The sequence below is a fragment of the Ambystoma mexicanum genome, chromosome 3p (assembly GCF_040938575.1).
Source record: "Ambystoma mexicanum isolate Mex_15411 chromosome 3p, UKY_AmexF1_1, whole genome shotgun sequence".
In the NCBI taxonomy this organism is placed as follows: domain Eukaryota; kingdom Metazoa; phylum Chordata; class Amphibia; order Caudata; family Ambystomatidae; genus Ambystoma; species Ambystoma mexicanum.
In genome coordinates this window covers 584,651,083-584,675,245 of record NC_090925.1, presented here as the reverse complement: position 1 = coordinate 584,675,245, position 24,163 = coordinate 584,651,083, and the positions used below count along the sequence as shown (strand labels likewise).

The 24,163-nt window shown below is 51.2% G+C and overlaps 1 protein-coding gene across 1 annotated transcript in view; it reads right to left on the bottom strand.

The window, feature by feature from the left end:
* GDAP1L1 (ganglioside induced differentiation associated protein 1 like 1) overlaps window positions 1-24,163 on the bottom strand; it is a 932,901-nt gene that overhangs the window by 391,284 nt on the left and 517,454 nt on the right. Inside the window, exon 3 of the mRNA XM_069651319.1 lies at window positions 2,726-2,899. Within this exon, the coding sequence (XP_069507420.1) occupies window positions 2,726-2,899 (174 nt within the window). The remainder of the gene's footprint in view (window positions 1-2,725; window positions 2,900-24,163) is intronic.

The window sequence follows — 24,163 nt, the reverse complement described above, 5'->3', positions numbered from 1 at the left end:
CCTTACATGGCCTCCCTCACTAATCATGGACATATTCTCTCTGTACTGTGGGATGTGCTGTGGATGAAGGCAATCATAGTGTGCATGAACAGTGCTGGTTTGTCCAAGGAAATGCTCTACATTAGCCTGAGGCCATTAAAATGTAATAATGTCCATTGACAAAGCAAGATAATGACCCCTCCCACGCCCTTTCCCACATGCTGCAGGTTTGGGGCAGAATGCTTACTGCATCCCAGGCTGTGAAAGGGATAGAGGAAGAGTGAAGGAAGGGACTATTTTCATAATCCATCCTCTTCTGGGCAGGGATTGCATTCTTGCACTTTGCATAAACAGCAATTCTGGGTACATTTTGGCACTTTGTTCATGGGTACGGGTATATATTGTGAGGCATTATGAAAATGTGTTTTACAGTGGCAATGTTGGTATACATGGTGGGCAAAGGCATCATGAAAATCTGTTTTACAGTGGCGATCGTAGCATATATTATGTGCACAGGCTTCACGAAAATGTTTTTTCAAGTGGCAAAGATTCCTTGTAGTTATGGTACCAGCCTTATATAAATGTGTTGCAAAATGTTGCTGCGTGCTGTCTCCGTGCTGTTCATAAACTGCCATCGATCGGTGTATTCAATGTGTTTAACCGCCAGAAATTATGAATACGTGTTTGGGTTTTTAATCATTTTTTTCTGCACTGTTTGCTTTTACATTCATAATTCTAACCATATGCGTAAAACAATGCTTGGGGGAAAACACCCTGCACCACTCAGGGTGCCCACTCGGGCAATTAGGGGAAAACATTTCCACCCCATTACTGTCAGAATTCACAATCTTCCTCTCTAAAATTGTACCTCCATGGCAATAAAATGTGAAAACCAAAAAAATGCTACCTCATAGGCTAAGGCAAATTCACTTCAGCAGTGCCAGTAATAGCAGAATTGTAGCTTGAATGTGCACACATCTGCATCATGTAAGATAATGTGAAGGGCACCACACTCCAGACACATCTGCAACACTTTCTTCAAATAATCTTTAGGTGACTTTTGCTTGTTTCGATTCTGGAGCGAAAGTCAACATTGTAATACACTTAACAGAGGAGGCAACATCACCGTTTAACATTGGTCTTTCCCTAAGAGCCTGGAATGGAAATGTGAAATCACTAACATTTTGCTTTATATAAAAGTCAATCACTTGCAGCAGTCAGTGCTAACGCTCTGCCAGGATCTATGAATCCCATCCAAAAGAACTGCGTTCCTTTTCCATTGACCAGATGCAGTAATATGCGAGCAGTAGGAGTGGAGACTTGTCTCTTGAAAAGAAAACGCTCTGGGTTGTTGCACTAGAATCTATATGAAGGTGTCCACGCCACACTTTGAAAGGGTTATATCCTGAAATACTGTCTAACAACAATCTGAAAACGGCAACGTGTCCAACTCTCAAAAGTGCAGCCCATATATTTGTGTCCCCTAAACATCTTCAAAATGTCCTCTGTTTAACAACAAAATAGCCCATTTTCTGCAACAAGAACATATGGGTAGAGCAGCAGAGACAAATGCAATACAACAGCTCAGAAAAAAACAAGGCAAACTAGTGAGTGCTCATCCAATATGCCATATATTTACTGTTGATTTTGGAGTTAAATTTGCATTTAAAACATAAAAAGCCTCAAATTTAGATATTTAGAAACATTGCTATGGACTTCTAAGTGCATTTAGCATCATTGTGCGTCATAGCTAATTGCAACCTGCTGTTGTCGGTGCTAGTCCTTTCTTCTTAAGAGGTTTAATTGTGTGAGCTCACCGAGTGCAAGAATAATGTTATATTGTTTAATATCTTATACTGGTGCCTCACGCCTGATTTACAAAGCGATTTTTCAATGGGGTTGTTCCATGGTTCCACACCTTTGTAAATCACGCCCTATGTCGCTTTGCAGCACATTGTTGTGTGGAGGAGCGCAGCGTGTGAGTAAAGTTGACACTTTGCACCACAATTAAAATCTCAGCTTTCAGTGGGAAATTAAAGACATGAACCATAGACAGAAGTGGGTCTAAGTTGTATTGTCTACTACACCTGGGCATTGATGATGCAGACTAATGTAACTCCTAGCTAAGCATAGGATTTCATCATTTGCAAGGGGCACTTGTGGGTTAATGTTGCCTTGGCTCTAAATGAAATCAGATGTATAAGCAGGCAGAGACAAGCTCTCTGTGTTTAGGTTCCATGCTTTTGTGCATGAAGTGGGGGTACGAGCATGAACTCCACTCGGCCTGTTTCCAAGTCTCCATGCAGGAAAACCACCAGCATCTCCACCTACATCTAATTTTGATAAGGCTAGTGGAGCTTTAATATCCATGGATTATGCCTGCTTTTTACATACCATGGAAGTTTATTGTAATGCTGGCTTCCATGCACATGCTGACAAACATGGCAACCAGCATTACCATTTCTTTCCTGGCTGGGATGTAAAAGGGCATGGGAATTCGGGATTGCTAGATTGCTGGACCTTCTTTACAGCCCAACTGGAAATGCATCACACATTCTACAGAGAAAGGCCATGAACGTATTAGTGGGTGGAGTCCTGGGATTTGCCTCCCACTTCAGAGGAACCCCTGGGTGTTTGCTCTGGCCTAATTATCACACCTGTAAACCTAGACCACCACGACCGAGCTAGTTCGTTCTTCACTCATGACTGCTCCTGGATAAAGAGCCACACAGCATAGCACACTTACGGCGGATCTCAGCGGTGGCATACTTTGGAATCATAGAATCTGTCGTAAGCTCCGGGTGTAGGATGCACCCGTGAGTGTAAGCGTCCATAGGCAGCGTGTCCAGCAGCTCCCGGTACTGCAGCACTCGGGAATGAATAAGGCTTCCGTCTTCTGGGATCAACTGTGGAATGAGTTCTGAAATGTAAAGGGAAAAGCTCTGTAAAAGGGGCATCCATTAAGATAAGTATCATCTCTTGTATAATAAAACCCAAGACAGTAATTCTAGTATTAAAATATTTTTAAACATATGATATAAATATATGTCATACAGTACCCCCTCTGAACTACACAAGTATAGTGCAAGTCATTGAGGCATTTTGTGACCAAATCGAAGAATGAGGCCGAAGGCTTAGTTCCTTTATAAGTTCACAGAACTCCCAGGTGACGTGCAATATCCTTTTTATGTATGGTAGGGGGTATTGTATTCCTTGTAATACATGGCCACACACTCCCATTCCCTGTAATACCAGGTTTCTTGCTTAATATAATGTAAGAGGTCTTCCACTTGCTGATCCATATAATCAATTTAGATTTTGTTTGGATTTTAAAAAGCTAAAATACAGCTCCTAGTGTGCTGCAGAAAAAATAGTTCAATCAGTTTAATAAAATGTATTGAAAAAAACGTTCATTTTGTGCTTTAAAATAAGTAATACCATGCAGATTCTTGCTCACATGCGTTAATCTCCTTCAATGCAAACATTAGGCACTCTACTGTAAACAGTTCCTTGTCAATTACCAGCTTCAATGTGCCAAAGAAAACTACTCTGCAAGCAAGGAAATTGAAAAGCTTTAATTAAGTGCTGCAGTTACTGCCGCAATTCTCTCTCCTGGCTCAAGCGGGAGTCATTTTGATGTCACAGCTGAAGCATAATAACTGATTACACAGTGGTTGGGATGTCACAACTAGCCTGTAATAAGAACATTATTTACAGGCTTCTAAACAGATATTGCAGGCTGCCATGTGTTATACTATTCTTAATATGAGTGGTCAGATACATCCTAGAATCCCTACCATTGCACATTGATCACGTCTTGCGATTGTAGGGTGATCAAATCCAATGACCTGAAATAGGATTTAGCAAATGTAGCACTTTTCAAAGTCTTCTATTGAATATTTGCCAAAAGGCAGTAACGTTTCATCCTCATTGGGGAGGACAGTTTATCCCTTGTCATCCAAGTCTGGATCCCTGTGAGTAAGGCTTGCACTGCAGTCCTGATGCTCTTCATTGACCTCTTCAGTTTGGGGTTGTTTGACTGCTCCATCCCATGCAGTTCTTTCTCTATGCAAGTGAAACTTATACTGTTGTGACCCACAATTGACCTTGTCCAAGTGTGGTGATCTTGTATTGTTGAGACTGGCTCTCAATGTTCCTGTTCTATGTGAAGAAAGCATGATCTACAGGGAAGTGTGCACTACTTAAGGCTTTCGTACACCTGCTTGATGTGAGAGGAGCTTCTGCAGAGAAACACTCCTGATCTTCTACCCTTGCTTTACACCTTGCACTGATCCACCCCACCTGTTCACATGATTAAAGCTTGCATTGGGGTTGCCCCGAGTCACCTTTTCTGTTTGTATGGGGAAAGACTGCATGGTTCCTGTGGAAGCTGATCTCCATTGTGTGATTGAAGCGTTAACAAGCTTAAACTTCTATTGTATCCTTTCTGTATATGCAAGTGATACTCTTGGCCTGATTCAGAGATGCGTTTTGCGATTGCGCATTCCCATTGGAAAACATTCTGTGAATCAGGCCCATAAAGTGTTAGTGTTCCATTTGTGAGAGGGTGTTTGTGCCACCGCACCGTGTGCTTTATTTTTTAATTGTGAGAGAAACCTGATTTTCTGTCACAATGCAGAAAGCCGCTGCATGGTATTGATTTCCATACAGTTGTAACTCTTTGCACACGTCGGGTGGATGTCACATACTTTTTACTCTCTTGCAAGAGAAACTCATTTTTACTCTCTTGACATCTGCGTTACTCGCAAAGTTTAAAAATAAGGAGTGAAATACTCCCACCTGCAAATCTTATCTGGAGCACTGCCTACTCAGCTTAGTTAATAGTTTCATTTTCTTCAGAGTGGGGTGAATGCTTTACTATGCCCACCAGTGCACTAGATAATCTTTCACACAAGCTTAGCTTTTCCCTGTAACTGAGGCAGCAGCCGTCAGGATTATTGGTGGCATAGGCGAGCCAGTACTGCACATCAATATAGTAGATCACAATTGTATGCTTCAGGCTCGTTTACCAATAGGTTGGCCCTGGTAAATATGAATCACATTTGGGAAAATTGATAGAGAGCACCACCAAACACACGTTTGTATATGTGAAAGTGTTGCACTTACAATATGAGTTCTATTAACATGTAAGTGCAAAATACAAAGACCTGAAAAAAAAATATCTTTGTATGACAACATTAAAATAATCTTTTTGAAATTCCAAAAGGTAATACTGCTTTGTCGGCAACTTAAAAAAAACAGCAATCCTTACATATATGTTTAAAATGTATGCTAAATCTGATCATAGCATTTGCTAAATGAGGATGCTTGGGTGGTGCTAATGACAGAAGACGCATTGTGGACAAGCAGTGTGCCTATAGCCCATATTGGGAAGAGAACATTATTATTATTTTCTTTTTTTTAATTAACCCTTTAAGTGCCATGGGTATTTCTCCCCAGTGCCAGAGCCTTTTTTGGTGATTTTGGTATGTGGCCATTCAATGGCTTGTAACTTTTTTGTTACATGAGATATCTCGGCCAAATTTAGCTCCTTTTCTTCCCACATGTAGGCGGTCGTAACGCCACCCAGGAATCCCAGGTTGCTGTAGGGGGGTGAGAGAAAATAAGGAAAATGTGCGAAAATTTTGGGTTTTTTCAAAAAATGCCAATAAAATGATGCACAAAGAAGCCTGTGGTTTTTTCCTTGTAAGAGCTAGGAACAAATGGTTTGCTGTGCTGAGTTCCCCAATGTGTTGGCTTTCAGGAACAGGTTGAGTGGAAATGGAAAAAAATTATTTTGATGGGGATATCAACCGTTTTGTGAGAGGTAGGCGATTTTTGCCATTTTTGCCAATTGGACATGCATGGACGGAATGGAAGAAAAGGGCAGGAAAGCCAAATTGGAGGACAGAAAGGCATATATTTCTGAAAAGTAGACAAAATTCCAAGTTTAGGAAGGGGTGATTTGTATAGGTCAGGCAACAACTAGGTAGGGGAAACTGCCATCGAATGGGGGAAAAGCGGGAAAATGACTGAAAAAAAAGGTATGTGTTGGACATGGTTGGCTTGGTACGGCAATGGCTTCTATGAATTTTGAGAAAAGCAATGCTCCGCTACATTCCCCCGACTCTTGCAGTTAGGAGAGCATACCATTTTTGTAGTGTTTGTACAAAACAAGCAATACCACAAGCCAAACACTGAGCCATGGTACACAGGAGTTTTACATTCTCACGGCCTGACCAGACGCACTTAGCATGTGTAAATTGGGAAAACCAATGTGGTGAGGAACGGCAGCCATACATTTTTTGAAAGAGCACAGGCAGACCTTTTCAAGGGTAGGTGACTTGTGCAGGTTACAAAAGTGTATGGTGGCTAAAGCAGCGACTAAATGTAGGTCACATTTGGGAAAAGAAAGGGTTGTGAGACAAAGGGCTCCAGCAAATGGGTCAAAACGTTATGAAAACCACACAAACACAACACATGGCCTACCGTCCCGCGTTCCCACAGGTGTCCCGATGAAAACGGTACCTCACATGTGTGGGTGCACCTACCTGGCCGCCAAGGGGAAAGCCCAAAACACAAGTAACCCCAAGTCTGTTTTCACACCGGAAATGTCACACTCTCCCATCATACAGATATGGGCCTCGGGTGTCCAAGCCACCGAGGAAAACAGGGAACCTCATGCATTTCCGAAAAGAGGACACCCGTGGGAATCCGCAGAGGTATGATATGCCCAAATTGCCCCAGAATTTATTACCCAGACACCCCTGCAAAGTCCGAAATGTGGGGAAAAAAACGCTTTTTCCGCACATTTCGCTCGACGCACACAACGAAACACGCCCCCAACAACACATGGCCTACCGTCCCGCGTTCCCACAGGTGTCCCGATGAAAACAGTACCTCACATGTGTGGGTGCACCTACCTGGCCGCCAAGGGGAAAGCCTAAAACACAAGTAACCCCAAGTCTGTTTTCACACCGGAAATGTCACACTCTCACATCATACAGATATGGGCCTCGGGTGTCCAAGCCACCAAGGAAAACAGAGAACCCCATGCATTTCCGGAAAGAGGACACCCGTGGGAATCCGCAGAGGTATGATATGCCCAAATCGCCCCAGAATTTATTACCCAGACACCCCCGCAAAGTCCGAAATGTGGGAAAAAATACGCATTTTCCTCACATTTCGCTCGACTCACCCATCGAAACACGCCCCCAACAACACATGGCCTACCGTCCCGCGTTCCCACAGGTGTCCCGATGAAAACGGTACCTCACATGTGTGGGTGCACCTACCTGGCCGCCAAGGGGAAAGCCTAAAACACAAGTAACCCCAAGTCTGTTTTCAGAGGGAAAACTCAGACATTCTGCCGACCGGCACAATGTACAGATATGGGCCTCGGGTGTCCAAGCCACCGAGGAAAACAGGGAACCCCATGCATTTCCGAAAAGAGGACACCCGTGGGAATCCGCAGAGGTATGATATGCCCAAATTGCCCCAGAATTTATTACCCAGACACCCCTGCATTGTCCGAAATGTGGGGAAAAAAACGCTTTTTCCGCACATTTCGCTCGACGCACCCATCGAAACACGCCCCCAACAACACATGGCCTACCGTCACGCGTTCCCACAGGTGTCCCTATGAAAACGGTACCTCACATGTGTGGGTGCACCTACCTGGCCGCCAAGGGGAAAGCCTAAAACACAAGTAACCCCAAGTCTGTTTTCACACCGGAAATGTCACACTCTCACATCATACAGATATGGGCCTCGGGTGTCCAAGCCACCAAGGAAAACAGGGAACCCCATGCATTTCCGGAAAGAGGACACCCGTGGGAATCCGCAGAGGTATGATATGCCCAAATCGCCCCAGAATTTATTACCCAGACACCCCCGCAAAGTCCGAAATGTGGGAAAAAATACGCATTTTCCTCACATTTCGCTCAACTCACCCATCGAAACACGCCCCCAACAACACATGGCCTACCGTCCCGCGTTCCCACAGGTGTCCCGATGAAAACGGTACCTCACATGTGTGGGTGCACCTACCTGGCCGCCAAGGGGAAAGCCTAAAACACAAGTAACCCCAAGTCTGTTTTCAGAGGGAAAACTCAGACATTCTGCCGACCGGCACAATGTACAGATATGGGCCTCGGGTGTCCAAGCCACCGAGGAAAACAGGGAACCCCATGCATTTCCGAAAAGAGGACACCCGTGGGAATCCGCAGAGGTATGATATGCCCAAATTGCCCCAGAATTTATTACCCAGACACCCCTGCAAAGTCCGAAATGTGGGGAAAAAAACGCTTTTTCCGCACATTTCGCTCGACGCACCCATCGAAACACGCCCCCCACAACACATGGCCTACTGTCACGCGTTCCCACAGGTGTCCCGATGAAAACGGTACCTCACATGTGTGGGTGCACCTACCTGGCCGCCAAGGGGAAAGCCTAAAACACAAGTAACCCCAAGTCTGTTTTCACACCGGAAATGTCACACTCTCACATCATACAGATATGGGCCTCGGGTGTCCAAGCCACCAAGGAAAACAGGGAACCCCATGCATTTCCGGAAAGAGGACACCCGTGGGAATCCGCAGAGGTATGATATGCCCAAATCGCCCCAGAATTTATTACCCAGACACCCCCGCAAAGTCCGAAATGTGGGAAAAAATACGCATTTTCCTCACATTTCGCTCGACTCACCCATCGAAACACGCCCCCAACAACACATGGCCTACCGTCCCGCGTTCCCACAGGTGTTCCGATGAAAACGGTACCTCACATGTGTGGGTGCACCTACCTGGCCGCCAAGGGGAAAGCCTAAAACACAAGTAACCCCAAGTCTGTTTTCAGAGGGAAAACTCAGACATTCTGCCGACCGGCACAATGTACAGATATGGGCCTCGGGTGTCCAAGCCACCGAGGAAAACAGGGAACCCCATGCATTTCCGAAAAGAGGACACCCGTGGGAATCCGCAGAGGTATGATATGCCCAAATTGCCCCAGAATTTATTACCCAGACACCCCTGCAAAGTCCGAAATGTGGGGAAAAAAACGCTTTTTCCGCACATTTCGCTCGACGCACCCATCGAAACACGCCCCCAACAACACATGGCCTACCGTCACGCGTTCCCACAGGTGTCCCGATGAAAACGGTACCTCACATGTGTGGGTGCACCTACCTGGCCGCCAAGGGGAAAGCCTAAAACACAAGTAACCCCAAGTCTGTTTTCACACCGGAAATGTCACACTCTCACATCATACAGATATGGGCCTTGGGTGTCCAAGCCACCAAGGAAAACAGGGAACCCCATGCATTTCCGGAAAGAGGACACCCGTGGGAATCCGCAGAGGTATGATATGCCCAAATCGCCCCAGAATTTATTACCCAGACACCCCCGCAAAGTCCGAAATGTGGGAAAAAATACGCATTTTCCTCACATTTCGCTCGACTCACCCATCGAAACACGCCCCCAACAACACATGGCCTACCGTCCCGCGTTCCCACAGGTGTCCCGATGAAAACGGTACCTCACATGTGTGGGTGCACCTACCTGGCCGCCAAGAGGAAAGCCTAAAACACAAGTAACCCCAAGTCTGTTTTCAGAGGGAAAACTCAGACATTCTGCCGACCGGCACAATGTACAGATATGGGCCTCGGGTGTCCAAGCCACCGAGGAAAACAGGGAACCCCATGCATTTCCGAAAAGAGGACACCCGTGGGAATCCGCAGAGGTATGATATGCCCAAATTGCCCCAGAATTTATTACCCAGACACCCCTGCAAAGTCCGAAATGTGGGGAAAAAAACGCTTTTTCCGCACATTTCGCTCGACGCACCCATCGAAACACGCCCCCCACAACACATGGCCTACCGTCACGCGTTCCCACAGGTGTCCCGATGAAAACGGTACCTCACATGTGTGGGTGCACCTACCTGGCCGCCAAGGGGAAAGCCTAAAACACAAGTAACCCCAAGTCTGTTTTCAGAGGGAAAACTCAGACATTCTGCCGACCGGCACAATGTACAGATATGGGCCTCGGGTGTCCAAGCCATCGAGGAAAACAGGGAACCCCATGCATTTCCGAAAAGAGGACACCCGTGGGAATCCGCAGAGGTATGATATGCCCAAATTGCCCCAGAATTTATTACCCAGACACCCCTGCAAAGTCCGAAATGTGGGGAAAAAAATGCTTTTTCCGCACATTTCGCTCGACGCACCCATCGAAACACGCCCCCAACAACACATGGCCTACCGTCACGTGTTCCCACAGGTGTCCCGATGAAAACGGTACCTCACATGTGTGGGTGCACCTACCTGGCCGCCAAGGGGAAAGCCTAAAACACAAGTAACCCCAAGTCTGTTTTCACACCGGAAATGTCACACTCTCACATCATACAGATATGGGCCTCGGGTGTCCAAGCCACCAAGGAAAACAGGGAACCCCATGCATTTCCGGAAAGAGGACACCCGTGGGAATCCGCAGAGGTATGATATGCCCAAATCGCCCCAGAATTTATTACCCAGACACCCCCGCAAAGTCCGAAATGTGGGAAAAAATACGCATTTTCCTCACATTTCGCTCGACTCACCCATTGAAACACGCCCCCAACAACACATGGCCTACCGTCCCGCGTTCCCACAGGTGTCCCGATGAAAACGGTACCTCACATGTGTGGGTGCACCTACCTGGCCGCCAAGGGGAAAGCCTAAAACACAAGTAACCCCAAGTCTGTTGTCAGAGGGAAATCTCAGACATTCTGCCGACCGGCGCAACTTACAGATATGGGCCTCGGGTGTCCAAGCCACCGAGGAAAACAGGGAACCCCATGCATTTTCGAAAAGAGGACACCCGTGGGAATCCGCAGAGGTGTGATTTGCGCCCATCGCCCCAGATTTTTTTACCCAGACAGCCCTGCAAAGTCGGAAATGTGGGGGAAAAAACGCTTTTTCCGCACATTTCGCTCACCGCACCCATCGAAACACGCCCCCCACAACACATGGCCTACCGTCCCGCGTTCCCACAGGTGTCCCGATGAAAACGGTACCTCACATGTGTGGGTGCACCTACCTGGCCGCCAAGGGGAAAGCCTAAAACACAAGTAACCCCAAGTCTGTTGTCAGAGGGAAATCTCCGACATTCTGCCGACCGGCGCAACTTACAGATATGGGCCTCGGGTGTCCAAGCCACCGAGGAAAACAGGGAACCCCATGCATTTTCGAAAAGAGGACACCCGTGGGAATCCGCAGAGGTGTGATTTACGCCCATCGCCCCAGATTTTTTTACCCAGACAGCCCTGCAAAGTCGGAAATGTGGGGAAAAAAACGCTTTTTCCGCACATTTCGCTCGCCGCACCCATCGAAACACGCCCCCCACAACACATGGCCTACCGTCCCGCGTTCCCACAGGTGTCCCGATGAAAACGGTACCTCACATGTGTGGGTGCACCTACCTGGCCGCCAAGGGGAAAGCCTAAAACACAAGTAACCCCAAGTCTGTTGTCAGAGGGAAATCTCAGACATTCTGCCGACCGGCGCAACTTACAGATATGGGCCTTGGGTGTCCAAGCCAGGGAGGAAAACAGGGAACCCCATGCATTTTCGAAAAGAGGACGCCCGTGGCAATCCGCAGAGGTGTGATTTGCGCCCATCGCCCCAGATTTTTTTACCCAGACAGCCCTGCAAAGTCGGAAATGTGGGGAAAAAAACGCTTTTTCCGCACATTTCGCTCGCAGCACCCATCGAAACACGCCCCCCACAACACATGGCCTACCGTCCCGCGTTCCCACAGGCGTCCCGATGAAAACGGTACCTCACATGTGTGGGTGCACCTACCTGGCCGCCAAGGGGAAAGCCTAAAACACAAGTAACCCCAAGTCTGTTGTCAGAGGGAAATCTCAGACATTCTGCCGACCGGCGCAACTTACAGATATGGGCCTCGGGTGTCCAAGCCACCGAGGAAAACAGGGAACCCCATGCATTTTCGAAAAGAGGACACCCGTGGGAATCCGCAGAGGTGTGATTTGCGCCCATCGCCCCAGATTTTTGTACCCAGACAGCCCTGCAAAGTCGGAAATGTGGGGAAAAAAACGCTTTTTCCGCACATTTCGCTCGCCGCACCCATCGAAACACGCCCCCCACAACACATGGCCTACCGTCCCGCGTTCCCACAGGTGTCCCGATGAAAACGGTACCTCACATGTGTGGGTGCACCTACCTGGCCGCCAAGGGGAAAGCCTAAAACACAAGTAACCCCAAGTCTGTTGTCAGAGGGAAATCTCCGACATTCTGCCGACCGGCGCAACTTACAGATATGGGCCTCGGGTGTCCAAGCCACCGAGGAAAACAGGGAACCCCATGCATTTTCGAAAAGAGGACACCCGTGGGAATCCGCAGAGGTGTGATTTGCGCCCATCGCCCCAGATTTTTTTACCCAGACAGCCCTGCAAAGTCGGAAATGTGGGGAAAAAAACGCTTTTTCCGCACATTTTGCTCGCCGCACCCATCGAAACACGCCCCCCACAACACATGGCCTACCGTCCCGCGTTCCCACAGGTGTCCCGATGAAAACGGTACCTCACATGTGTGGGTGCACCTACCTGGCCGCCAAGGGGAAAGCCTAAGACACAAGTAACCCCAAGTCTGTTGTCCATTCTGCCGACCGGCGCAACTTACAGATATGGGCCTCGGGTGTCCAAGCCACCGAGGAAAACAGGGAACCCCATGCATTTTCGAAAAGAGGACACCCGTGGGAATCCGCAGAGGTGTGATTTGCGCCAATCGCCCCAGATTTTTGTACCCAGACAGCCCTGCAAAGTCGGAAATGTGGGGAAAAAAACGCTTTTTCCGCACATTTTGCTCGCCGCACCCATCGAAACACGCCCCCCACAACACATGGCCTACCGTCCCGCGTTCCCACAGGTGTCCCGATGAAAACGGTACCTCACATGTGTGGGTGCACCTACCTGGCCGCCAAGGGGAAAGCCTAAAACACAAGTAACCCCAAGTCTGTTGTCCATTCTGCCGACCGGCGCAACTTACAGATATGGGCCTCGGGTGTCCAAGCCACCGAGGAAAACAGGGAACCCCATGCATTTTCGAAAAGAGGACACCCGTGGGAATCTGCAGAGGTGTGATTTGCGCCCATCGCCCCAGATTTTTTTACCCAGACAGCCCTGCAAAGTCGGAAATGTGGGGAAAAAAACGCTTTTTCCGCACATTTCGCTCGCCGCACCCATCGAAACACGCCCCCCACAACACATGGCCTACCGTCCCGCGTTCCCACAGGTGTCCCGATGAAAACGGTACCTCACATGTGTGGGTGCACCTACCTGGCCGCCAAGGGGAAAGCCTAAAACACAAGTAACCCCAAGTCTGTTGTCAGAGGGAAATCTCCGACATTCTGGCGACCGGCGCAACTTACAGATATGGGCCTCGGGTGTCCAAGCCACCGAGGAAAACAGGGAACCCCATGCATTTTCGAAAAGAGGACACCCGTGGGAATCCGCAGAGGTGTGATTTGCGCCCATCGCCCCAGATTTTTTTACCCAGACAGCCCTGCAAAGTTGGAAATGTGGGGAAAAAAACGCTTTTTCCGCACATTTCGCTCGCCGCACCCATCGAAACACGCCCCCCACAACACATGGCCTACCGTCCCGCGTTCCCACAGGTGTCCCGATGAAAACGGTACCTCACATGTGTGGGTGCACCTACCTGGCCGCCAAGGGGAAAGCCTAAAACACAAGTAACCCCAAGTCTGTTGTCAGAGGGAAATCTCCGACATTCTGCCGACCGGCGCAACTTACAGATATGGGCCTCGGGTGTCCAAGCCACCGAGGAAAACAGGGAACCCCATGCATTTTCGAAAAGAGGACACCCGTGGGAATCCGCAGAGGTGTGAATTGCGCCCATCGCCCCAGATTTTTTTACCCAGACAGCCCTGCAAAGTCGGAAATGTGGGGAAAAAAACGCCTTTTCCGCACATTTTGCTCGCCGCACCCATCGAAACACGCCCCCCACAACACATGGACTACCGTCCCGCGTTCCCACAGGTGTCCCGATGAAAACGGTACCTCACATGTGTGGGTGCACCTACCTGGCCGCCAAGGGGAAAGCCTAAAACACAAGTAACCCCAAGTCTGTTGTCCATTCTGCCGACCGGCGCAACTTACAGATATGGGCCTCGGGTGTCCAAGCCACCGAGGAAAACAGGGAACCCCATGCATTTTCGAAAAGAGGACACCCGTGGGAATCCGCAGAGGTGTGATTTGCGCCCATCGCCCCAGATTTTTGTACCCAGACAGCCCTGCAAAGTCGGAAATGTGGGGAAAAAAACGCTTTTTCCGCACATTTTGCTCGCCGCACCCATCGAAACACGCCCCCCACAACACATGGCCTACCGTCCCGCGTTCCCACAGGTGTCCCGATGAAAACGGTACCTCACATGTGTGGGTGCACCTACCTGGCCGCCAAGGGGAAAGCCTAAAACACAAGTAACCCCAAGTCTGTTGTCCATTCTGCCGACCGGCGCAACTTACAGATATGGGCCTCGGGTGTCCAAGCCACCGAGGAAAACAGGGAACCCCATGCATTTTCGAAAAGAGGACACCCGTGGGAATCCGCAGAGGTGTGATTTGCGCCCATCGCCCCAGATTTTTTTACCCAGACAGCCCTGCAAAGTCGGAAATGTGGGGAAAAAACTGCTTTTTCCGCACATTTCGCTCGCCGCACCCATCGAAACACGCCCCCCACAACACATGGCCTACCGTCCCGCGTTCCCACAGGTGTCCCGATGAAAACGGTACCTCACATGTGTGGGTGCACCTACCTGGCCGCCAAGGGGAAAGCCTAAAACACAAGTAACCCCAAGTCTGTTGTCAGAGGGAAATCTCAGACATTCTGCCGACCGGCGCAACTTACAGATATGGGCCTCGGGTGTCCAAGCCACCGAGGAAAACAGGGAACCCCATGCATTTTCGAAAAGAGGACACCCGTGGGAATCCGCAGAGGTGTGATTTGCGCCCATCGCCCCAGATTTTTTTACCCAGACAGCCCTGCAAAGTCGGAAATGTGGGGAAAAAACGCTTTTTCCGCACATTTCGCTCGCCGCACCCATTGAAACACGCCCCCCACAACACATGGCCTACCGTCCCGCGTTCCCACAGGTGTCCCGATGAAAACGGTACCTCACATGTGTGGGTGCACCTACCTGGCCGCCAAGGGGAAAGCCTAAAACACAAGTAACCCCAAGTCTATTGTCAGAGGGAAATCTCCGACATTCTGCCGACCGGCGCAACTTACAGATATGGGCCTCGGGTGTCCAAGCCACCGAGGAAAACAGGGAACCCCATGCATTTTCGAAAAGAGGACACCCGTGGGAATCCGCAGAGGTGTGATTTGCGCCCATCGCCCCAGATTTTTTTACCTAGACAGCCCTGCAAAGTTGGAAATGTGGGGAAAAAAAAGATTTTTCCGCACATTTCGCTCGCCGCACCCATCGAAACACGCCCCCCACAACACATGGCCTACCGTCCCGCGTTCCCACAGGTGTCCCGATGAAAACGGTACCTCACATGTGTGGGTGCACCTACCTGGCCGCCAAGGGGAAAGCCTAAAACACAAGTAACCCCAAGTCTGTTGTCAGAGGGAAATCTCCGACATTCTGCCGACCGGCGCAACTTACAGATATGGGCCTCGGGTGTCCAAGCCACCGAGGAAAACAGGGAACCCCATGCATTTTCGAAAAGAGGACACCCGTGGGAATCCGCAGAGGTGTGATTTGCGCCCATCGCCCCAGATTTTTTTACCCAGACAGCCCTGCAAAGTCGGAAATGTGGGGAAAAAAACGCCTTTTCCGCACATTTTGCTCGCCGCACCCATCGAAACACGCCCCCCACAACACATGGCCTACCGTCCCGCGTTCCCACAGGTGTCCCGATGAAAACGGTACCTCACATGTGTGGGTGCACCTACCTGGCCGCCAAGGGGAAAGCCTAAAACACAAGTTACCCCAAGTCTGTTGTCCATTCTGCCGACCGGCGCAACTTACAGATATGGGCCTCGGGTGTCCAAGCCACCGAGGAAAACAGGGAACCCCATGCATTTTCGAAAAGAGGACACCCGTGGGAATCCGCAGAGGTGTGATTTGCGCCCATCGCCCCAGATTTTTTTACCCAGACAGCCCTGCAAAGTCGGAAATGTGGGGAAAAAACTGCTTTTTCCGCACATTTCGCTCGCCGCACCCATCGAAACACGCCCCCCACAACACATGGCCTACCGTCCCGCGTTCCCACAGGTGTCCCGATGAAAACGGTACCTCACATGTGTGGGTGCACCTACCTGGCCGCCAAGGGGAAAGCCTAAAACACAAGTAACCCCAAGTCTGTTGTCCATTCTGCCGACCGGCGCAACTTACAGATATGGGCCTCGGGTGTCCAAGCCACCGAGGAAAACAGGGAACCCCATGCATTTTCGAAAAGAGGACACCCGTGGGAATCCGCAGAGGTGTGATTTGCGCCCATCGCCCCAGATTTTTGTACCCAGACAGCCCTGCAAAGTCGGAAATGTGGGGAAAAAAACGCTTTTTCCGCACATTTTGCTCGCCGCACCCATCGAAACACGCCCCCCACAACACATGGCCTACCGTCCCGCGTTCCCACAGGTGTCCCGATGAAAACGGTACCTCACATGTGTGGGTGCACCTACCTGGCCGCCAAGGGGAAAGCCTAAAACACAAGTAACCCCAAGTCTGTTGTCCATTCTGCCGACCGGCGCAACTTACAGATATGGGCCTCGGGTGTCCAAGCCACCGAGGAAAACAGGGAACCCCATGCATTTTCGAAAAGAGGACACCCGTGGGAATCCGCAGAGGTGTGATTTGCGCCCATCGCCCCAGATTTTTTTACCCAGACAGCCCTGCAAAGTCGGAAATGTGGGGAAAAAAACGCTTTTTCCGCACATTTCGCTCGCCGCACCCATCGAAACACGCCCCCCACAACACATGGCCTACCGTCCCGCGTTCCCACAGGTGTCCCGATGAAAACGGTACCTCACATGTGTGGGTGCACCTACCTTGCCGCCAAGGGGAAAGCCTAAAACACAAGTAACCCCAAGTCTGTTGTCAGAGGGAAATCTCCGACATTCTGCCGACCGGCGCAACTTACAGATATGGGCCTCGGGTGTCCAAGCCACCGAGGAAAACAGGGAACCCCATGCATTTTCGAAAAGAGGACACCCGTGGGAATCCGCAGAGGTGTGATTTGCACCCATCGCCCCAGATTTTTTTACCCAGACAGCCCTGCAAAGTCGGAAATGTGGGGAAAAAAACGCTTTTTCCGCACATTTCGCTCGCCGCACCCATCGAAACACGCCCCCCACAACACATGGCCTACCGTCCCGCGTTCCCACAGGTGTCCCGATGAAAACGGTACCTCACATGTGTGGGTGCACCTACCTGGCCGCCAAGGGGAAAGCCTAAAACACAAGTAACCCCAAGTCTGTTGTCCATTCTGCCGACCGGCGCAACTTACAGATATGGGCCTCGGGTGTCCAAGCCACCGAGGAAAACAGGGAACCCCATGCATTTTCGAAAAGAGGACACCCGTGGGAATCCGCAGAGGTGTGATTTGCGCCCATCGCCCCAGATTTTTTTACCCAGACAGCCCTGCAAAGTCGGAAATGTGGGGAAAAAAACGCTTTTTCCGCACATTTCGCTCGCCGCACCCATCGAAACACGCCCCCCACAACACATGGCCTACCGTCCCGCGTTCCCACAGGTGTCCCGATGAAAACGGTACCTCACATGTGTGGGTGCACCTACCTGGCCGCCAAGGGGAAAGCCTAAAACACAAGTAACCCCAAGTCTGTTGTCAGAGGGAAATCTCAGACATTCTGCCGACCGGCGCAACTTACAGATATGGGCCTCGGGTGTCCAAGCCACCGAGGAAAACAGGGAACCCCATGCATTTTCGAAAAGAGGACACCCGTGGGAATCCGCAGAGGTGTGAATTCCGCCCATCGCCCCAGATTTTTTTACCCAGACAGCCCTGCAAAGTCGGAAATGTGGGGAAAAAAACGCTTTTTCCGCACATTTCGCTCGCCGCACCCATCGAAACGCGCCCCCCACAACACATGGCCTACCGTCCCGCGTTCCCACAGGTGTCCCGATGAAAACGGTACCTCACATGTGTGGGTGCACCTACCTGGCCGCCAAGGGGAAAGCCTAAAACACAAGTAACCCCAAGTCTGTTGTCCATTCTGCCGACCGGCGCAACTTACAGATATGGGCCTCGGGTGTCCAAGCCACCGAGGAAAACAGGGAACCCCATGCATTTTCGAAAAGAGGACACCCGTGGGAATCCGCAGAGGTGTGATTTGCGCCCATCGCCCCAGATTTTTTTACCCAGACAGCCCTGCAAAGTCGGAAATGTGGGGAAAAAAACGCTTTTTCCGCACATTTCGCTCGCCGCACCCATCGAAACACGCCCCCCCACAACACATGGCCTACCGTCCCGCGTTCCCACAGGTGTCCCGATGAAAACGGTACCTCACATGTGTGGGTGCACCTACCTGGCTGCCAAAGGGAAAGCCTAAAACACAAGTAACCCCAAGTCTGTTGTCAGAGGGAAATCTCCGACATTCTGCCGACCGGCGCAACTTACAGATATGGGCCTCGGGTGTCCAAGCCACTGAGGAAAACAGGGAACCCCATGCATTTTCCAAAAGAGGACACCCGTGGGAATCCGCAGAGGTGTGATTTGCGCCCATCGCCCCAGATTTTTTTACCCAGACAGCCCTGCAAAGTCGGAAATGTGGGGAAAAAAACGCTTTTTCCGCACATTTCGCTCGCCGCACCCATCGAAACACGCCCCCCACAACACATGGCCTACCGTCCCGCGTTCCCACAGGTGTCCCGATGAAAACGGTACCTCACATGTGTGGGTGCACCTACCTGGCCGCCAAGGGGAAAGCCTAAAACACAAGTAACCCCAAGTCTGTTGTCAGAGGGAAATCTCTGACATTCTGCCGACCGGCGCAACTTACAGATATGGGCCTCGGGTGTCCAAGCCACCGAGGAAAACAGGGAACCCCATGCATTTTCGAAAAGAGGACACCCGTGGGAAACTGCAGAGGTGTGATTTGCGCCCATCGCCCCAGATTTTTTTACCCAGACAGCCCTGCAAAGTCGGAAATGTGGGGAAAAAAATGCTTTTTCCGCACATTTCGCTCGCCGCACCCATCGAAACACGCCCCCCACAACACATGGCCTACCGTCCCGCGTTCCCACAGGTGTCCCGATGAAAACGGTACCTCACATGTGTGGGTGCACCTACCTGGCCGCCAAGGGGAAAGCCTAAAACACAAGTAACCCCAAGTCTGTTGTCAGAGGGAAATCTCCGACATTCTGGCGACCGGCGCAACTTACAGATATGGGCCTCGGGTGTCCAAGCCACCGAGGAAAACAGGGAACCCCATGCATTTTCGAAAAGAGGACACCCGTGGGAATCCGCAGAGGTGTGATTTGCGCCCATCGCCCCAGATTTTTTTACCCAGACAGCCCTGCAAAGTCGGAAATGTGGGGAAAAAAACGCTTTTTCCGCACATTTCGCTCGCCGCACCCATCGAAACACGCCCCCCACAACACATGGCCTACCGTCCCGCGTTCCCACAGGTGTCCCGATGAAAACGGTACCTCACATGTGTGGGTGCACCTACCTGGCCGCCAAGGGGAAAGCCTAAAACACAAGTAACCCCAAGTCTGTTGTCAGAGGGAAATCTCCGACATTCTGCCGACCGGCGCAACTTACAGATATGGGCCTCGGGTGTCCAAGCCGGCGAGGAAAACAGGGAACCCCATGCATTTTCGAAAAGAGGACACCCGTGGGAATCCGCAGAGGTGTGATTTGCGCCCATCGCCCCAGATTTTTTTACCCAGACAGCCCTGCAAAGTCGGAAATGTGGGGAAAAAAACGCTTTTTCCGCACATTTCGCTCGCCGCACCCATCGAAACACGCCCCCCACAACACATGGCCTACCGTCCCGCGTTCCCACAGGTGTCCCGATGAAAACGGTACCTCACATGTGTGGGTGCACCTACCTGGCCGCCAAGGGGAAAGCCTAAAACACAAGTAACCCCAAGTCTGTTGTCCATTCTGCGGACCGGCGCAACTTACAGATATGGGCCTCGGGTGTCCAAGCCACCGAGGAAAACAGGGAACCCCATGCATTTTCGAAAAGAGGACACCCGTGGGAATCCGCAGAGGTGTGATTTGCGCCCATCGCCCCAGATTTTTTTACCCAGACAGCCCTGCAAAGTCGGAAATGTGGGGAAAAAAACGCTTTTTCCGCACATTTCGCTCGCCGCACCCATCAAAACACGCCCCCCACAACACATGGCCTACCGTCCCGCGTTCCCACAGGTGTCCCGATGAAAACGGTACCTCACATGTGTGGGTGCACCTACCTGGCCGCCAAGGGGAAAGCCTAAAACACAAGTAACCCCAAGTCTGTTGTCAGAGGGAAATCTCCGACATTCTGCCGACCGGCGCAACTTACAGATATGGGCCTCGGGTGTCCAAGCCACCGAGGAAAACAGGGAACCCCATGCATTTTCGAAAAGAGGACACCCGTGGGAATCTGCAGAGGTGTGATTTGCGCCCATCGCCCCAGATTTTTTTACCCAGACAGCCCTGCAAAGTCGGAAATGTGGGGAAAAAAACGCTTTTTCCGCACATTTCGCTAGCCGCACCCATCGAAACACGCCCCCCACAACACATGGCCTACCGTCCCGCGTTCCCACAGGTGTCCCGATGAAAACGGTACCTCACATGTGTGGGTGCACCTACCTGGCCGCCAAGGGGAAAGCCTAAAACACAAGTAACCCCAAGTCTGTTGTCCATTCTGCCGACCAGCGCAACTTACAGATATGGGCCTCGGGTGTCCAAGCCACCGAGGAAAACAGGGAACCCCATGCATTTTCGAAAAGAGGACACCCGTGGGAATCCGCAGAGGTGTGATTTGCGCCCATCGCCCCAGATTTTTTTACCCAGACAGCCCTGCAAAGTCGGAAATGTGGGGAAAAAAACGCTTTTTCCGCACATTTCGCTCGCCGCACCCATCGAAACACGCCCCCCACAACACATGGCCTACCGTCCCGCGTTCCCACAGGTGTCCCGATGAAAACGGTACCTCACATGTGTGGGTGCACCTACCTGGCCGCCAAGGGGAAAGCCTAAAACACAAGTAACCCCAAGTCTGTTGTCAGAGGGAAATCTCAGACATTCTGCCGACCGGCGCAACTTACAGATATGGGCCTCGGGTGTCCAAGCCACCGAGGAAAACAGGGAACCCCATGCATTTTCGAAAAGAGGACACCCGTGGGAATCCGCAGAGGTGTGATTTGCGCCCATCGCCCCAGATTTTTTTACCCAGACAGCCCTGCAAAGTCGGAAATGTGGGGAAAAAACGCTTTTTCCGCACATTTCGCTCGCCGCACCCATTGAAACACGCCCCCCACAACACATGGCCTACCGTCCCGCGTTCCCACAGGTGTCCCGATGAAAACGGTACCTCACATGTGTGGGTGCACCTACCTGGCCGCCAAGGGGAAAGCCTAAAACACAAGTAACCCCAAGTCTATTGTCAGAGGGAAATCTCCGACATTCTGCCGACCGGCGCAACTTACAGATATGGGCCTCGGGTGTCCAAGCCACCGAGGAAAACAGGGAACCCCATGCATTTTCGAAAAGAGGACACCCGTGGGAATCCGCAGAGGTGTGATTTGCGCCCATCGCCCCAGATTTTTTTACCTAGACAGCCCTGCAAAGTTGGAAATGTGGGGAAAAAAAAGATTTTTCCGCACATTTCGCTCGCCGCACCCATCGAAACACGCCCCCCACAACACATGGCCTACCGTCCCGCGTTCCCACAGGTGTCCCGATGAAAACGGTACCTCACATGTGTGGGTGCACCTACCTGGCCGCCAAGGGGAAAGCCTAAAACACAAGTAACCCCAAGTCTGTTGTCAGAGGGAAATCTCCGACATTCTGCCGACCGGCGCAACTTACAGATATGGGCCTCGGGTGTCCAAGCCACCGAGGAAAACAGGGAACCCCATGCATTTTCGAAAAGAGGACACCCGTGGGAATCCGCAGAGGTGTGATTTGCGCCCATCGCCCCAGATTTTTTTACCCAGACAGCCCTGCAAAGTCGGAAATGTGGGGAAAAAAACGCCTTTTCCGCACATTTTGCTCGCCGCACCCATCGAAACACGCCCCCCACAACACATGGCCTACCGTCCCGCGTTCCCACAGGTGTCCCGATGAAAACGGTACCTCACATGTGTGGGTGCACCTACCTGGCCGCCAAGGGGAAAGCCTAAAACACAAGTTACCCCAAGTCTGTTGTCCATTCTGCCGACCGGCGCAACTTACAGATATGGGCCTCGGGTGTCCAAGCCACCGAGGAAAACAGGGAACCCCATGCATTTTCGAAAAGAGGACACCCGTGGGAATCCGCAGAGGTGTGATTTGCGCCCATCGCCCCAGATTTTTTTACCCAGACAGCCCTGCAAAGTCGGAAATGTGGGGAAAAAACTGCTTTTTCCGCACATTTCGCTCGCCGCACCCATCGAAACACGCCCCCCACAACACATGGCCTACCGTCCCGCGTTCCCACAGGTGTCCCGATGAAAACGGTACCTCACATGTGTGGGTGCACCTACCTGGCCGCCAAGGGGAAAGCCTAAAACACAAGTAACCCCAAGTCTGTTGTCCATTCTGCCGACCGGCGCAACTTACAGATATGGGCCTCGGGTGTCCAAGCCACCGAGGAAAACAGGGAACCCCATGCATTTTCGAAAAGAGGACACCCGTGGGAATCCGCAGAGGTGTGATTTGCGCCCATCGCCCCAGATTTTTGTACCCAGACAGCCCTGCAAAGTCGGAAATGTGGGGAAAAAAACGCTTTTTCCGCACATTTTGCTCGCCGCACCCATCGAAACACGCCCCCCACAACACATGGCCTACCGTCCCGCGTTCCCACAGGTGTCCCGATAAAAACGGTACCTCACATGTGTGGGTGCACCTACCTGGCCGCCAAGGGGAAAGCCTAAAACACAAGTAACCCCAAGTCTGTTGTCCATTCTGCCGACCGGCGCAACTTACAGATATGGGCCTCGGGTGTCCAAGCCACCGAGGAAAACAGGGAACCCCATGCATTTTCGAAAAGAGGACACCCGTGGGAATCCGCAGAGGTGTGATTTGCGCCCATCGCCCCAGATTTTTTTACCCAGACAGCCCTGCAAAGTCGGAAATGTGGGGAAAAAAACGCTTTTTCCGCACATTTCGCTCGCCGCACCCATCGAAACACGCCCCCCACAACACATGGCCTACCGTCCCGCGTTCCCACAGGTGTCCCGATGAAAACGGTACCTCACATGTGTGGGTGCACCTACCTTGCCGCCAAGGGGAAAGCCTAAAACACAAGTAACCCCAAGTCTGTTGTCAGAGGGAAATCTCCGACATTCTGCCGACCGGCGCAACTTACAGATATGGGCCTCGGGTGTCCAAGCCACCGAGGAAAACAGGGAACCCCATGCATTTTCGAAAAGAGGACACCCGTGGGAATCCGCAGAGGTGTGATTTGCACCCATCGCCCCAGATTTTTTTACCCAGACAGCCCTGCAAAGTCGGAAATGTGGGGAAAAAAACGCTTTTTCCGCACATTTCGCTCGCCGCACCCATCGAAACACGCCCCCCACAACACATGGCCTACCGTCCCGCGTTCCCACAGGTGTCCCGATGAAAACGGTACCTCACATGTGTGGGTGCACCTACCTGGCCGCCAAGGGGAAAGCCTAAAACACAAGTAACCCCAAGTCTGTTGTCCATTCTGCCGACCGGCGCAACTTACAGATATGGGCCTCGGGTGTCCAAGCCACCGAGGAAAACAGGGAACCCCATGCATTTTCGAAAAGAGGACACCCGTGGGAATCCGCAGAGGTGTGATTTGCGCCCATCGCCCCAGATTTTTTTACCCAGACAGCCCTGCAAAGTCGGAAATGTGGGGAAAAAAACGCTTTTTCCGCACATTTCGCTCGCCGCACCCATCGAAACACGCCCCCCACAACACATGGCCTACCGTCCCGCGTTCCCACAGGTGTCCCGATGAAAACGGTACCTC